At 40.0% G+C, this 16,300-nt stretch overlaps 1 protein-coding gene across 1 annotated transcript in view; it reads right to left on the minus strand.

Moving 5' to 3' along the window:
* Positions 1 to 453: 453 nt before the first annotated feature.
* SLC1A7 (solute carrier family 1 member 7) overlaps positions 454 to 16,300 on the minus strand; it is a 68,548-nt gene continuing 52,701 nt past the window's right edge. The window contains exons 7-10 of the mRNA XM_067535480.1: positions 10,799 to 10,993; positions 7,391 to 7,525; positions 4,487 to 4,586; positions 454 to 1,810 (exon numbers count right to left, since the gene is read on the minus strand). Coding sequence (XP_067391581.1) covers positions 1,574 to 1,810; positions 4,487 to 4,586; positions 7,391 to 7,525; positions 10,799 to 10,993 — 667 coding nt within the window. The 3' untranslated portion in view covers positions 454 to 1,573. The remainder of the gene's footprint in view (positions 1,811 to 4,486; positions 4,587 to 7,390; positions 7,526 to 10,798; positions 10,994 to 16,300) is intronic.

The following is a 16,300-nucleotide window of genomic DNA, read 5'->3' on the forward strand; positions in this document are numbered from 1 at the left end:
CCAGCACATTTCAGCTAAATGTAGCAGCCACTGATGTCTGCAGTACAAGAGAAGTAATATGTAAAGAAAAGGTGAGTATCCATAGCAGATGAAGACAATCAGATGTATGCAGCCATTATACTTCTTTTGTCCAGTGCTGTAGAAATTGTCCTTTCTGAATAAACTACTTAACTCATTTCAGAATTTTTCCCATGGAAGATACCTTAAGGTTCAGCAATATTTTACAGCACCAGCTAAGGATTTTCAGGAACTGATGTGGCAGGCATAACAATAACAAAATACACATGTATTTGGCAGGTTTGTGATCTCTGTATCTGCCCTGGTTCTGTATCCTTCCACAAATCCTTTCTCCCCCCTCACACTCCATATACCACTCCCCCTCCCCCCCCCCAGCTTTGAATAGAGAAATAAGAATACATTCATTCTAGAAGTGCACAGACAGCCTATTTTCACAATATCAGGTTTATTTAAAAATGCTCTTCATTGCAAACATTGATAACACACCCAACAGATTTTATTTTAACTGAGAATTCAATAGGTTGCTGAAAAAAGAGACAACATTCAATATAGTCCAACCATGGTATAATGAAAAAGAAAAATCCAGTTTCCACAGCAAACTCCCTACAAAACCCAAATATTACTCATCTGCGTTGGATTCCAGTCTCTGTTTAGTCTGCCCTTGGAATGAAGCATATTCCTCAAGAGCTCTGAGCATCAAGTTTTTACATATATACAGTCGAACAGTCTATAAATAAAATGAGAAAACAGTGAACACTCTTTAGTACCAGTGCTTATGTGTTAATGTTTGCATGGTTCTGCCATTGCGGATACGTGGTACTGATTCCACTGCAGAGAGAGATTTTTTTAAAATTCTGTATGGATCTGGCACTTAGAAGGCAAACTGTCCTTTGCAAGGATCTTGACACTTTTGTACTACATATTGCAGTTTGATACCTGTCTTTGAAGTGTGTACATCAGAATAGCTTTTTTAATGTGTTTTCTTGCAAAGATAAATATTTTGCTGTGCTTTCAGTTTGTGGCATTATTCATTACAAAAGATTTGCCTCTTGAGATCAGTGCGATTTTCTTAGTGTTATTCTAAAACTAAGTGTAAACTGTTTGTTTAAGGAGTAGAAGAGAAGACAGAATTAGTACACTTTCAGTATGTTTTGTGAATCAGTTTCTGGCAGCAACAAATCTACATAAAAACCATGTTCATAATTAGTGAGATGCACAAAAAAGGCTTTTGTCAGAAATAATTAAAAAAGGGTCAAATAAAAAAGCAAAAAGGGAGTGGGCAAATACTATACTGGAATCAAACCAGTTTTCCCAGAGAAAACCAAAGTTGTCCATTGGTTAATTTCCCAGTATTAAAATCATCCCCCATAAAGAAGCCCCTATCTCTTTCAAGCCTTGTTCTTTTCTGATGTTCACAGCTGGTCTTCTAGCTCCAGTACAAGCACGCTGGCCATAACTCCACATTTTTTTCCATTCAAGACAGAGCCTCCCTCCAACTGTGAGGTAGTGATTGGGTACCAGGTCACTGGGTGTCAGATACCATCAAATGTAGCAATTACACATTTGTTTCCAGTTCATTGATTTCAATAGTGCAGTGGTCTTTACTGTTGGATTTCTTTGTGTGGTTCTCCACCGGGTTTAGTTCTTGCTCCACTTGTATAGGTATGTGAGGCTGAAATCCTTTCGCTGTTTCTGGTCCATGAGACTCATTCATGTTCTTCACACAACCATTTCTCTGGTAAGCCATAATTTGATGAATGCTGATGGGTTTAGTTTCACAGATCAATGGCACCTATATGGGAAATGGCAAGATTCTGCATATTATCACTGTTAAACACTAACAATGAATCCCATCCTAATGATGTGCATAGGCACCTAGTGGGGTTGGGAAAAAGTGCCTATTCAGGTTAGGTATCTAAATCCCATTGACTTTCTGGCATCTTTAGGCACCTAAATATTTTAGTAAATCTGGCCCTTCGTCCATCAGCAGAACTGTTGTCATAACTGGAAGTTCAACCATTCTTCAAGGCAGTATATGTCCCTTTGTTTAGAAAGGGGATGAATGGTATAGCGAGAGCCCGATTTTTAAATGTTGTGCAGATAGGTGCCTAATGGGATTTTCAGAAGCGCTACCTGCATCTTTAGGTGTCTAAATACCTAAAGTCTGGCTCTGTATTACTTCCTGCATGAACAAGAGAAAGCTAAGAAACTTAATGTAAACAAATACAAGGTAGAAAAAAGGGAAAACTACTTATGAAACATATAATCAACCTGCAATTAGTGTTCATTGTCACAGGATATGACAGGATAAATAGTTTAGTAAGATCCTCAAAAGAGATGAATAGGAAAAACACGCACAGTTAGACTACCAAGTTACAAGGGCTATAAATCCTAATGCTTCTGGGCCAGATGGAGTCATGTACAATACTGTAAGATTATGGGGTTCCTTCTTATTGACTACTGAACCCTTGAGGGGTTTTGTATCTCTCTGAAGCATAATGTAGAAGCTACTGCTGGGCCAAAACACCAGATTGAATAGATCATTGGTCTGTCTGTGTTTTGGCACCTACTTGTCTCCCTGTTACCAATCTATGATCTTAGACATATGAGCTAACATACGTGTTTGCCCTCTGTGCTATTTCAAAGGAAAAGAGGATTTTATTAATTGATTTCACAAATAATGTGTTGAAATATCCTTAAAATAGAAACCAAGAAGATGTGATGGAGAAAACAATATGCAAATATTGGCAGGGGGAGAAGGTGGGCCTGCAGCTGAGACAATCTTTCCTTTGGGTATATATGACTAACTACAATAAATGTGCAGCCAAAACATAAAGTCGAGTAATGGTATGTTTTAAGATGGCTATCGAGTGCCAAGTAGAAAATAAATCTCTCTGCAAACAAGTTTACAGTCCTTAAGGGGGGAGTTATATTTTTGAATGAAACACTGTGCTCCAGGACAGAGTTAAGAATCTTCTTCCAAAGGAAAATAATAGTCCTAAATACAGTAATAAAATGTCAGGAGGCCTGTATTACGCTGAAGGCCAGACTAGATGATCATAGTGTTCCTTTCTGGCCTTATAATCATTTAAATATTTTGCTGTTAGTCTATATGCTTAAAAAAGGCTCCTAGTTTAGCCAACGTTTTAAGGGCTCCTTCCAGTGATGAATGGGAGTTGAGGATGCTCAGCAACTCCAAGATAAGACTCTGCCTAACAAAACTTGAAAGTTTGAAAGTTCTGAGCACATCATTATCAAGCAGTGACAATGGGATTCACTAGAAAGATTGGGCAGTAAATGGGAGAAATAATCAATAATAATTTACTATTCTTATTACTATAATTTAGTTAAGCTCTGCATGAGCTCAATGCTATGCAAGACCTAGAAAAAAACCACACTTCTGCCCCATGGAGATTACAATCTATAGGGAGAGAACCTCTCAGATACAGGCCGTCCTGGCTGAGCAGAGAAGGGTTATCAGGGCTCCCCAATTAACAGAAGTGACCAGGACTAATATGTAGGTGGACTAGCAGCAGTAGGGCTGGTGGAAGAAACCGGTTTTAGAAAGGGGTTTGCATGAGGAGCAATCAACCTTTTGCACCAGGAGTAGGATTCCAGGTGTAAGGGGACGCATGGAAGAAAACACCAAGAGAAGAGTGGGAGAAGGAAACAAAGGGAATGGAGCACAGGGAACATGAGAAGAAGTAAGAGGAAAGAAAAACAGAGATGTAAGCAGGGGCTTCTGTGTGATGCAGAGTGTGAAGATGCCAGTGGAGGGATTTTAGAGGTTAGTGATATGTTCATAGTGGTGGAGGGAGGAAGATTATTTTAATAGTGGATGTTTTGAGCTGTGCTAAAATGTTCACTGTGATCATGAACACTCATTTACCCTTTCCTGAATTGATTGATTCTGTCCTACACACATGCCAGGATGGCTGCCATCCTGCTTCTGGTCATAATTTCACACACAAGACTTTTTGTGCTAGAGTGGCTTTTTGTATGATCTGATATTTAAAAAGCACTGTCCCAAAACATCACAGGAAAGCAAATTTTGGGAGTTGTGAACTTGCCCAAAATGGAAAGAGAAATTTCGTGGATAAAATTTCATGGAAAAAACTTCTGACTTTTGTAGAGCTATAGTTATACCCCCTAGCCCCATTTAATTATTATATATGTATTCCTGAGAGTCCTACATGTGGCATGTGTTACTGTGTGCAATGCACTATAGAGCCCACAACATAGTGTTCTGGGTTCTCTAATGTTATTCAAATAAGTACCTTGCACTGTATGGTCACACTCTTGGGAATGACTTTAAAAAGCCTTGACTCTGACACTATCTGCTTAGCTTGGTGAGGTGCACAGTGATGATCATCCATCTGTTATCCTATGTTTGGAGATATCCCCCTTTCCCACCCACAGCGTTTAAAGTATCTTCCCTCATTCAAGGGCAATTTTGTCTTGTTCTTACCTCATCACCATCCTTGGTGAACTCCTTTCTGCAGACATGAGCCATGATTCCAGCAGCTAGGGCATCTCCCAAGACATTGATCATTGTTCTAAATCTGTCTCTGACAAACAAAACAGTGGTGTTAAGTGACAGGTGCTCGGTCTTGGAAATAGTCATACTGTATAACGTTGTGTTCCAAAGTTAGAAAGGCAGGCCCAAACCAGTTTACTCCAAACAAAAAACAGGCCCAATCTTTCATAGGCTTAGTAAACTACTATAGAAGTTTTGTGCGTAGCTTCAGCTACAGGCAATCTATTTACATGGAAGGCCCCCACTGTGCCTTTGCCAATATGTAAAGTCCTTGCTCACACCCTTCTCACTGCTAGGAATGGCCATTTAACTAGGTGATTATCCAATTGACTGTGCTGATACCTGGCTGGGGTATCAGTGTGTCTTTGTCTCTGAAAAACTGGTTTAGGCCTGCCTTTCTAAATTTGGAACAGGTTGTAGCAATGTTATACAGTAGATTCTTGTAACTTTACATACAATGTTACCACACACATTTTACCAGGACAGTAATGTTCAGCAGATTATGAGTTTTCAAATGATACCTCACAAGGTTTACTTTGTACAAAATGTATCATAGTCTCATAAAAGTGATATACATAATGGTATAGACTGTCACACCTTGCCCCTTACAAAACTGCAGGAGTGTCAACCACTGGTTAACCCACAGACAGTGTGTCAGGCCCCTCTTTCCTGGACAAGGCATATGCCACCATATTTTCTTTTCCCTTTATGTGTACAGTATCCATGTCAAATTGCTGCAGTATCAGGCTGGGAGCAAGTTACATGCTGGAGGGGCTGTGTGTTAACTGGCCAGAAGTGGCTCTTTACCAGTAAAGCAGTGTAAAAGGCATGCCAGGTTGGAGAACTGAGGAGACAGTTATTCAGCAATCCAGATTGTACCCCGGGTAATGTCAAACCTGCATGCAGAGTTATCCAAATTACATCTACTATTACAGTAACTACACATGAAAACTGAATGTCTACAGCACTTGAAAATCTGGACCTAGATGTATCTATCTCTCTGAGCCTTAACTTACAGCTTTTGACTCGGCCTTGATGAAAAGCTTCACAAGTAAAAGTAAAATGCAAAACTATCGTTACAACTGGTGGCTGCAGGTAGTAGTGTTACAGTCTTCCATGTTCTTTGTTTTGTGAGCAGTTTTGCACTCTTGGAAAGACTTGTTGGATCGTTAGCTTTAGGTTGTGCAAGATTGTGCCTAGCGGCAGCTTTGGATAAGGAAGAGCTGCTTTGGGGTCTGATTAGGGGGTACAGTTATATGTAACCACAGATACAAAACTTGTAACCAACATTTAACAAAGTAGGTGAGGTATGTGTGCGTTTTTTTCATAGGCACTGGATAAAATTACTAATTTCACATATCCGCTAAGGTTACCTAAATAAGTTGTTGTACAAGCAGTACAACTAATGCATTGTAATGGAGATATCAATCCTATCAGATCATTTAAGCAACCTTAATATTTTTCTACCCACAAGTGTAATGATGAAAATATTTGTAAAGCCAACCACAATATAGACAGATGAGTTCATTTTGCACCTATAGGTTTATGAAACTGTTGAGCACTAGTCCAAGAAATCTAAGTATGCCCTTCTCACTCAAGGTGACCTGCAAAGGAAAAAAAATTGGGTTTGCAACCTTCTGTGCTCTCTTTTTTTTTTTTTTTTTTTTATAGTGTAAAAAGAGCCTGAAATGTTTAATTTTTGTTTTAAATTGTTGCTTGTTTTAAACTAGAAATTAAAGTCTTGTCTAAGCTGAAAGAAATAGTGGAGAAATAGTGAAATGGAGACATTACATATATTGAGTCAGAGCTGAGCAATTGAGAGGGGAATTGCTTTTTAGTCAGAGTGTTTAAACATCTTGTTTTTATTGAACTTCCTTAACTGTTAAAGGACGGCTTTGTTATAGATTCAACACCTTTGTCCTTTAAAGGTTAGAGCTCAGAGTAAACGTCCCTGAGATCTCCCAGAAGTTCTCCAGCAAAACCAAGAAAGGGCCAGACTTGACATTCCTGATATTTTTTAATGTAAAAAACAAACTTTTCTAAAAACAACCACAACTAAACCTTCAGGCTGTCTATGCTTCATACAGAAAGAAAATAGGGCACAAGATAATTTTTTTTCCCTAGTACTTCATAAGGTACCTTCAGTGGTGTAAGGTTAAATAAAATACAGTGAGTGAACTTGTAATTGCACTTTAGCAGCACCTTGTGCGATGGATCTTTATTGTATTCAGAGGAATAATGAAGAAATGTTAAATTGTAGGACTTATTTAGAATAAAACAAACCTGCTATTGTAAAGTGAGAGACGGTATTCTAGCTACTGGATATAATCAGGACCACTCAACTATGGCCTCATAGACACTGCAAAATGTTACCATGTCTGAACATGAATGCCAACAGTTGAGTTAACTGACAAAATGCTGAACACTGTAGATGATCTCTGTAGACTTGGCCTGGGCATTATCAGAGCTGGGAACTGAATTGCTCGTAATCTAGAGGTAAAAAATGTGAACATTTCTGAATAATTAAGGAATATGAAAGTTGCAATCTGCTCATGGACAATTCACAAAGAAAGAGCTAAAATTCAAAATAAAGTATTTGTTATTAATTCAGGTAGTTCTGGCCATAGACTCTATACTGCTAATGGAGATTCTCCTTTAGTTTGAGTGCTTTTTCAAGTTCTATTCCTGCTGTCTCTGTGAAGTTCCCAGTGATTATGATGTACAACAAGAGTGACAGCTGTGAAGCCCTAAGTGTCTATGGATTTACACGCAAAGTACAGAAAAACAACTTGATTTGCAGATGGAAGGAAGGTTCAGACACTTTAAGTTACTTACAATGCCCAGTCAACCGCAATAATTAAAGTGATGTCATCTGTAGGCAGCCCAACTGATGTCAGAACAATGACCATAGTTACAAGGCCAGCTTGTGGGATCCCTGCAGCACCTATGCTGGCAGCTGTTGCAGTGATGCTTTAAACAAGAAGAGGAACAATAAGATTTAACAGCTATCTCACATGGCTGGAAATGAAACAAAGTAATAGGGTACTTCTACATGACTGTTTCTGGTCCAGAAACACTCACATACAAACTGCGGCAACAGGAATCTATGAACTGTGATTAGAAATCAGATAGATGGCTTGAATAGGGCACATTAGCTGCACATTGCTACATTTTCATCTTTTGTCCCTACAGCCAAGTAGATGAGCTTCAGTGGTAAGATTCTGCACTGCACCTCTAAATCATAGCATAGAGCTTGTGATCTAAGGGAAGGGAGGGCAGCTAAGGTAGTTTTAAACTCCTGTTTCTAGGCTGTTTTGCAACCTGCAGCGTAATTTAAACAGTTGTAGGGGCCTGTCTCAATGATGTCAGCCTGTCCCCATGCTGCATACTACAGACTTGCCATTGATACATATCCACCTCTGGTGTAACCCCTATGTCAAGGCTTCCAAAGGGGTCCTTGGAACAAACCTAGTAGAGGCTGTCTGTAGTTCCTGCACCAAGAGAACCCTCCGCAGCCAGTCTTTTTATGCTGCTCTAGTCCTTCTAGCAAGCATATGTGAGCTGGAGCAGGGGTGAGGATCTTATCCTAGATCCTGGCTTCATCTATTTGGATCTAAGTATGAAGCAAGCATGAATGATTTCATCCTCCTCTTAAGTTTCTGGAAAATAGAAACCAGTCACTACTCCTATTTGAGTCTCATATTTTTCAGGCAGGCAGGAAGAAGGCAGGAGGACCTGGCAGGCTTAAATTTTGTCCCCTGGAAAAGAGAGGATAGTTTTGTGATTAAGGAACTAGACTGGAATTCAAGACATCTGGATTCAATTTGTCTCTGCCACAGACTTCCTGTGTGATCTTGGGCAAGTCACTTGGTTTCTCTATCCCTCAGTAAAACAGGGATAATAATATTTCCTGTCTTCCATCCTTTTCCTGCCTTGTTTACATAGTCTGTAAGATCCTCAGAACAAGGACTGCAACTCACTACATCTTTGTACAGTTTTAGCACAAAGGGATGGCAGTCTCCAATCTTGGCTGGGGATTCTAGGCTTCACCGTAATACAAATAGTGAATGAATGGATTGAAAACTTCATTTTTATTTGACTCTGAGTATTGAATCAAATGTCTGACTTCAAATAAGAGATGGGACTGAGTCACAGTATTCGGCTCAAGATCTAGGTGAGACAAAGCTTAGGGGTTTTCATATGGAGGGTACCATTTTGAGCTCTTCTCCCCCATGTTCAGTGGGTGGAAGTCTCAGATCAGGATTCTAGTTTGAGACCGTCTCTGATACAAATATTAGTTTCCATGCAAGCTTAGGCTCCCTACTACATATTTGTTCAGTGCTATATTTAATTAGTACTCTTTTGGAAAACAGATTCCCTTTACCAGGAGCATAAAAGATTGAGGGATGGCTGGGATTGCACTTAGGTGGGTAGGCCAAACTCCTTCCTATGAGATTGTGGCCGCACTGCTATTTTTAGCATGCTACTTTTAGCAGCGCTAGCGTACATATGGCTACCCAAGCTGTGACATGCCTTTCCCAGCTGCTGTGTAGACATACCCATAGTCTTACACATGACAATTCTCACTGTTAGTACAGGGAGAGAAGGCAACAAATCATATGGGCAAGATTGATTTCTTTTTCTAGTTTGACCAAACTTTCCCATTAATTCATAAGCAGATCCCAGCTACAGGAAGGGGTTAATTGAAAAAACTCTCTTGCTGTGGTCATTCAGGTCTTATGCACACTAGAGCTGAAGATGTGTGGGCCACGACAGTGTAAAGATGCCCAGATATGATGGTAATGAGGTCAGAGGGTCAAAGATACGTAGGTAGGTAGAGCTCCAATGTGGTCAGACCTTACTCATAATATTCATGTTTTTCTAATCATTCGTACCCTGCTGGAAACCTGCAGATTTCACTCCCCGAGGCACTCTTTGGCAGGCCGTGTAATTATTCTGGCAACCATTAACTGGCTGGAATTTTTGTTTTCTATTTTGGATTGGTTATACTATTTTCAAGAAGGTATTTAAAATATATAATCTCTAGTTAGTGCTCTCTAGCCGGTGAGAGCTTGCTTGTTATTAAATTTGCTTCTACAAGCAGCAGTAGGGGAAGCCATTTTTAAAACTGAGTTAAAACTAATGGGTTAGAGGAAAACTACACTGAGTGTATCTTATTTCTTTTCCCATTTTATTTCCTCTCTCAAGACCCTTCCCACGTCTGTTCAGCACATCCTTAATGTTTGCCATGCCTTTTTCAGGAGGAAGGGATAATTAAGGATTCCAGTTTTAGCTTAAGGCTGACAAAACCCCCAATGAGAAAAAATAAGACAGAGGGTTTTTTTTATAAAACATAAACAGAAAATACCTGGGGTGAGACTTTGTGCTGCACCTCTAAGAGGTTCAGCACAGAATTTACAGACAACAGGTTGAAGGCACTATGGTAGCTTAAAGCCGTCTTTGTGCCCTCCACATCCTGGCTCGTCTGGGGGCTGAAGAGGCTCATTGTATAACTTAGATAGTCCCAGGGCCTAAGTTATGGCAGCTTCCTTGGGGCTGCCCTACAGGCCATGCAATTTGGAATCTCTGCCAAGCTCGAATCCTGATGTGCCCCTCCAGCCCTCTGCCATGGCTGGCATACCCGTTTTTTCAAGGGCCTGTGAAGGGTCCTTGGGAGGCAACCTTACAGCTGTCTTCCATGTTGCCTGTACTTGGTGAATCCTTCCTTGGTCTGCTGTGATACTTTTAGAGCTTCTGTATGCTGCTCTGGCTCTCCTGTGGTGTAAAGGGCCAGAACGCAGAGCTGAGGGGCTTACCTTTGAAGTTTACAATGTTGAAAGTTATTTGTAGAGGGAGGGGCTGGTGTGTTCTTAACATACTCCCTGTCCTAGGCACTGGAAGTGCATCCCCACCAGCACAGGGATTTGGAGGGGTTCACTTTTTATAGTATTCAAGAGTTAAAAATTAACAGCTGCTAACAACAGTAAGTAAGCTACAACTGGCCTAAAAGCAAAGGATGAAAAAAGCCAATTCAATAAATTGAAATGCAATATATTCCTCTGTTTTAATAGTACTAATAAGGTTTTCCTCTGCACAGGCCCTGTTCTTTGTGCTTTCTAAAATGGTGAGGAGAAGTGGATTCTGCATTTCATACTTCGATTATAGTTACAGGAAGCTTTGAACTGAACATTGCAGATGCAGTAATATGCTTTAATACACAAATGAGAGAACATTTGTTTATACCTTATAGTAATAATCTGTCCAAAATCCAGCTCATAATTGTTTACTTGAGCAATAAAGATTGCTGCCACAGCTTCATATAGGGCAGTTCCATCCATATTGATCGTGGCCCCAACAGGCAACACAAATCTGGCAATCCTTCTGTCAACATGGTTATTCTCCAACAAGCACTTGAAAGTTATAGGCAAGGTGGCTGAGCTGCAAAACATCACACAAAAAACACATGTTGAAAGTTGTTTTATCCTTAGGGAATAATGTTAAAAACAAGCAAACTCATCTATCTTCCCTTGTATACAGATCATATTCAATGCTATATCCATTCAAGCATTATCTGCTATCTTCACTTCTATGTCTGTTTATGTATTGGGCCCAATCTGGCTTCACTGAAGTCATGAGAATTTTGTCATTGGCTTCCATGTGAGCAGAACAGTTATGTTTAATGAACACCAGGCACTTGAGTGGGTGTATGCAAATTCTGCTTTGCACTGTTATGCAAGAGACGAGTACAGTTCCCTCTCTACACATTTTAAAATCAATATTGGATGTTTTTCTAAAAAGATATGTTCTGGCCTTATAAGCATGAAAGGGAGACAGTAAGGACTGGAGATAATGCAGAAGCAATATTGTATGTTTAGTCACTGAAGGAAAGTGTCTCATGCAGCTCAGTAGTGATACTTCTGGAAAACAAAGGAGCACTGTTGATACTTTTGAAAGGGAGTTCCGTCCAGTCCTCCTTAGACAGAAAGCTAATGGCCCTGACAATAAGCTTCAAAGCAGGTTAAGATGTAAACTGAGAGACAAGAATAGGTGATAGGTGATATCTCCAATAGGGATAGAAGAAATACCTCAGACCCACCCCATCTCCCGTCAAGTATTTAAAATGAAAGTCTGATCGTCTGCCTGCACAGGATTTCCCCTCCTCCCCCGCCCCACACACATACACAATGCTTATCAAAGTTAAGGGCCTCAGCTCCTACTGACAGTGGGAGTGAGCACAGACTGAGGGTGGTATATGCCCTTAAGATTGTGCCAATGCCTACTGAGTATTGACACCAAACCAAAAATAAAATACCAGTTTAGGCAATAAGTCGTAAGGGCTACACAGTAAATTGGATTATTTTAAAAACAGGTTGCTTCTTGTTCCTTGAACTGAACTCTCCAAAACTTCTCTGCCACCCTTCCAAATGAATTTAGTGCTTGTGAAAGATGTCAGATAAACAGCCCTGGGGACTGAAGTCCTCTGTTTATCCATAGATCAGATACAACAAAGTGCAAAGTTCCTCAACTATGAACTGGCGGAATCACCGCTGTGGACCAGTGATAGTACTGTTGAGTGCCTGCTCATTCCTAAAGTGACCAGATAGCAAGTGTGAAAAATCGGGACAAGAGGTGGGGTGGTAATAGGCGCCTACATGAGAAAAAGCCCTGACTTTCGGGACTGTCCCTGTAAAATTGGGACATCTGCTTCATATGGTTCTTCCATCCACAAGTGTGGTATATATTGCTCAGTTTTAGTATTACAGAGCAAACTATATCTGCATCTCAAAACTAAATGCCTTCAAATTTCAAGTGAAAAGTGTTCGATTCTACCACCTGTGTTAGATCTAAAATCCAAATGGACCAGCTTTTTTTATTATTATTATTATTCAGTTGAGATGTGACAAAGACTGTGAATCTCATGAGAACTGCTGATCTCACACCCCAATATATATGGCAGAAATCATACAAGATCAGGAGCGCTTATGACACTTCCATCATCTGAGATTGAAATGTTGCAAGAACTACTCATGACTTTGGTAACACCGAACCCTTGCCCAAATTTAATTCAGATTTAGCTGTGACCCTTGCCGCCTCAATTCTAATTAGTAATGTATTAAAACAGTAGAGCTTTTATAGTGTGTAACTAGGAGGTGAGGATAGCTGTTAATGAGTACTACAATATAAAAGAAAGGAAATTAAACATGAAACCCCTGAGGGGTTATGAAAAACACTAATCAAGAGGAAGATGTTCTGTCATCATCTTTGATTTACTGTCTCATGTCTCTGAAGTGGCTCTTTTGACAAAAATAAAAATCAAGTTTTCTGTTCGATGTTTTCACTCGAAATACTTCAGCAGCACAGATGCAGCGCTGCAGCTCTGCTGCTGTAGCATGTCAGTGTAGGCACACTACAGTGACAGGAGGGGTTCTCCTGTTGCTATAGTTAATCTGCCTCTCTGAAGGGTGGTAGCTTGATCAACAGAAGAATTCTTCCATCAACCTAGCGCTGTCTGCACTGGCTTAACTATATTGGCTTAACTATGTCACTCAAGGATGTGGATTTTTCACACCCTTCAGTGATGTAGCTGGGTCAACTTAACTTTTTAGTGTAGATCTGGCCTAAGTAAAGTAAGTGTTAGTGAAAGCAGCTTTTGGTGTCTAATGTCAAATGCTGAGGAAACTGTTAGGTTTTAATACTTAACCTATGCCTGTAGCCCAAATCTAAAGCACTGTTCTTAAATAGCTAAATATACTTTAGAATTTCCTGAAGATTTTGATGAAGAGAGGAGGCATCTTGGCCCACTCAGAAGAGTTTTACTGACAAGCAATTAAAAAACTAGAGATACATATTTTATAGTTTGATCCCACTCAATTTTGGTGATTGCACAACGGCCGAGACTGAATACAAACCAATATTTCAGTCAGGCAAAGCTCTCATGTAGGCCACAAAGAAATAGAAGAGCCAGTCAGTATAGAAAAAGCTCCTTCTCCAGCTGTTCATCCCTGTTTATCTTGCAAATGAATCCTAATTCTTATTATTTGCTCCACAAAGTCAACAAACTGACTTCATCTAGAATTAACTTACATTCCTTTTCGTTAAATCTGTCTTTACTTTACACTGCACAAGAGCCAAGGTCTCAGAGTTTCATAAGAAGTAAAAACCCCTTGAAATGCTTACATTTTATTTACACTGTGCGCGGAGGAAAAGAGAACTGTTTCTTTTGATGTGATGCACTGTTGAGAATATGCTGTCTTTGATTCACTGATGCTGTAGAAAGTTGACCATGGAGAAGAAAACGCTACGAGTTCTAGGGAAATTAAAATCAAACCAAGGTGGATTCTATCTAAGCTAAATTCTGTCCTTTACACTATGAGAGGTGCCTGAGTGGATGGGGGGAGGAATGGTAACCGTGAAACAAATATTCCCTGAGCTAAGCTGACTAAACAAGGCAAAATGGTTCAGAGGGGCCAGGCTGCAGCATAATCTGGATCACACCTTATTGCTGCATAAAAGGAGTAGCCTGCATCTCCCTTAGCGCCTGTCACTAAAGCCAAATTATGTGCAAGGGCCTATGAACCTGAGCTCACCATCCAAACTGGCTGGCCATTCCCTTTAGAGGCTATGGAATGCTACCTTGTGTGTCAGCTGGGACCCCCTGCCAAGCACTGAAGGAAACAAGTACAATTCTGTTATGCTCCTTTATGGATGCACTGTTTAAGGGGATAGGGAGGAGGGTAAATGATAGTCTTCAGCTGTTTGCACGCATATATTGTTGGAGGGTGGAAAGAAGTCAGAAATTTGCCCTATATATTTGACATTTCCATGCAAATGTCCAGCATGTTGTTAACATCTCAAGTGATAAAACTGGACAGCACAGGGGGACTCATGGGATGGAGAAACTTTCACTTATTGGTTATTGGTTGCAGTTATGCTTAGTTCAGTGAAGTCATTGCCATCAGATGGCTGTTTGGTGGCATACAGTTCCGGCAGTGGACAGTTGTTCACATCCCAATACTACCAGCACCATTTGCCCAAAGTGGCACCCTTACTGGCAGTTTTGGCAGAGGTGTCAAGAACTAAATTAGCTATAGGGAATAACCATCAGAAAGGATCCCTGCAAAACAAAGATAAGGCACATTAAGGAGTCGGTGCAGGGAGGCTTGTGCTGGCACTGCCTTGTTTTATGTGATCTCAGGTTAGCTAGATGTATTTAGACTCCTAATCTATCATTCCACCATCTTTCACCAGCACTAAATTCAGTAAAAAGATGAATTATCCACTGGAGACTCACTACATTTTGTCATGGTTTAAGTTCGTGTTGCTACATATGAAGAGCCAAGTAAGGAAAAATTTACTTTTTGGCCATGGCTTTATCCAGTATAATCTATATTAAAAACACTTCATCCTTCCCATCTGCACTCTCCCACTGCCATTTGTCTGTCTTGTCTCCCTGTGGCATCCTGTCTGATGCTCAGTCCCCAGCCTCCAGAGTTTACAATCTATCTTCCTTGCTCTGTGTTTGTACAATGTGGCCTTGATCTCTGAGTGGGTTTCCTAAATGCTACCATAATAACTAAAAATAATAGGCAAAGAAAACAATTAACTGGCCCTTGCTCTTTAACTAAAGAAATCTTTCCACACATGGTGGCTGGCTGGATTTAATACAAGAACACTGATTTTCAGTTGTCTGTCCATCATTAGATGTAGGCATGCACTGATGTAGAAACATATGTGAGAGACACATTAATATGCCAACGTTTTGTTCTGCTCTAAAATGATCTAATAATCCAATGCCTGTATTATTAATATTGTATATTGCCTTTGTAGCAAGTATTACTTAATCAGATGCAGATGTGATGACTGTCAGGAGAAGCAGCTCTACTGTCCAAAACCAATTATTTGTGCATGTTCTCTTGGCAACAACTCAATTATGTGTGGTATCTATTCCTCTCATTATAACCAAGGTGAAAAGTTCAACATCCCATCACAGGACTCAACTATTTAAGAGGAAAAACACCAAGAACCATACTGTTTTTTAAAAAAGACACCTACATTGCACTTGCAAAAAATGCATCCATTGCTGCAAACGGGCATTGAACGTGCATCATACAGCACTATGCACACAGTTATTTGAGTGTGTGCACAATTTTCGGCTTGTGTCTGCATTAGCATTGCAGACTATCAAGGAAGTCTGTGTAAACACAATTTAGACACTTGGACCTGTAGTTTGGTCATTACAATCAGGCCTGACTTTTGCCATATTTTTATGACTTATGATTTTGGTACATTTTGGAAAAGAAACTTTGGAAAACCCAGGATACCATGACTAACCCATACCCTTGGAGATTAAACTACAGAGAAGATAGCTCATACTTGCAGAATGATCTGATAGGTTCAGAGATAAAGGCAGACAGAGGATGAGAGAAATAAAAGGTAATACATATAGGAAGAAATAATGACCTGCTTCAATAAAAGGGGGACATAGCTGTTTAGAAAGCAATAAAGCAGAAAAGTTCAGGGGAATAATACATTGGCTATGAACTCACAAATATGAAGGAAGTAACTGCGCTATTTTATAAAGCCCCAGTAAGGCCATACTTCGTAAGTATGGGATTCTGCCTGGTGAAAAATTCCATTATCTTTCTACAGTGCAAACAGGAAGAAGAGAAAGGAACACTTTTTTCTAGAGATGAGAAGGTAAAACAATGAGAAGCTAAGCTCCTGAAGAGGGAAAAATTCAGGTTG

This window comes from Emydura macquarii, unplaced genomic scaffold, assembly GCF_026122565.2.
Source record: "Emydura macquarii macquarii isolate MOO-44397 ecotype Brisbane River unplaced genomic scaffold, CSIRO-AGI_Emac_v2 contig_3506, whole genome shotgun sequence".
Classification (NCBI taxonomy): domain Eukaryota; kingdom Metazoa; phylum Chordata; order Testudines; family Chelidae; genus Emydura; species Emydura macquarii.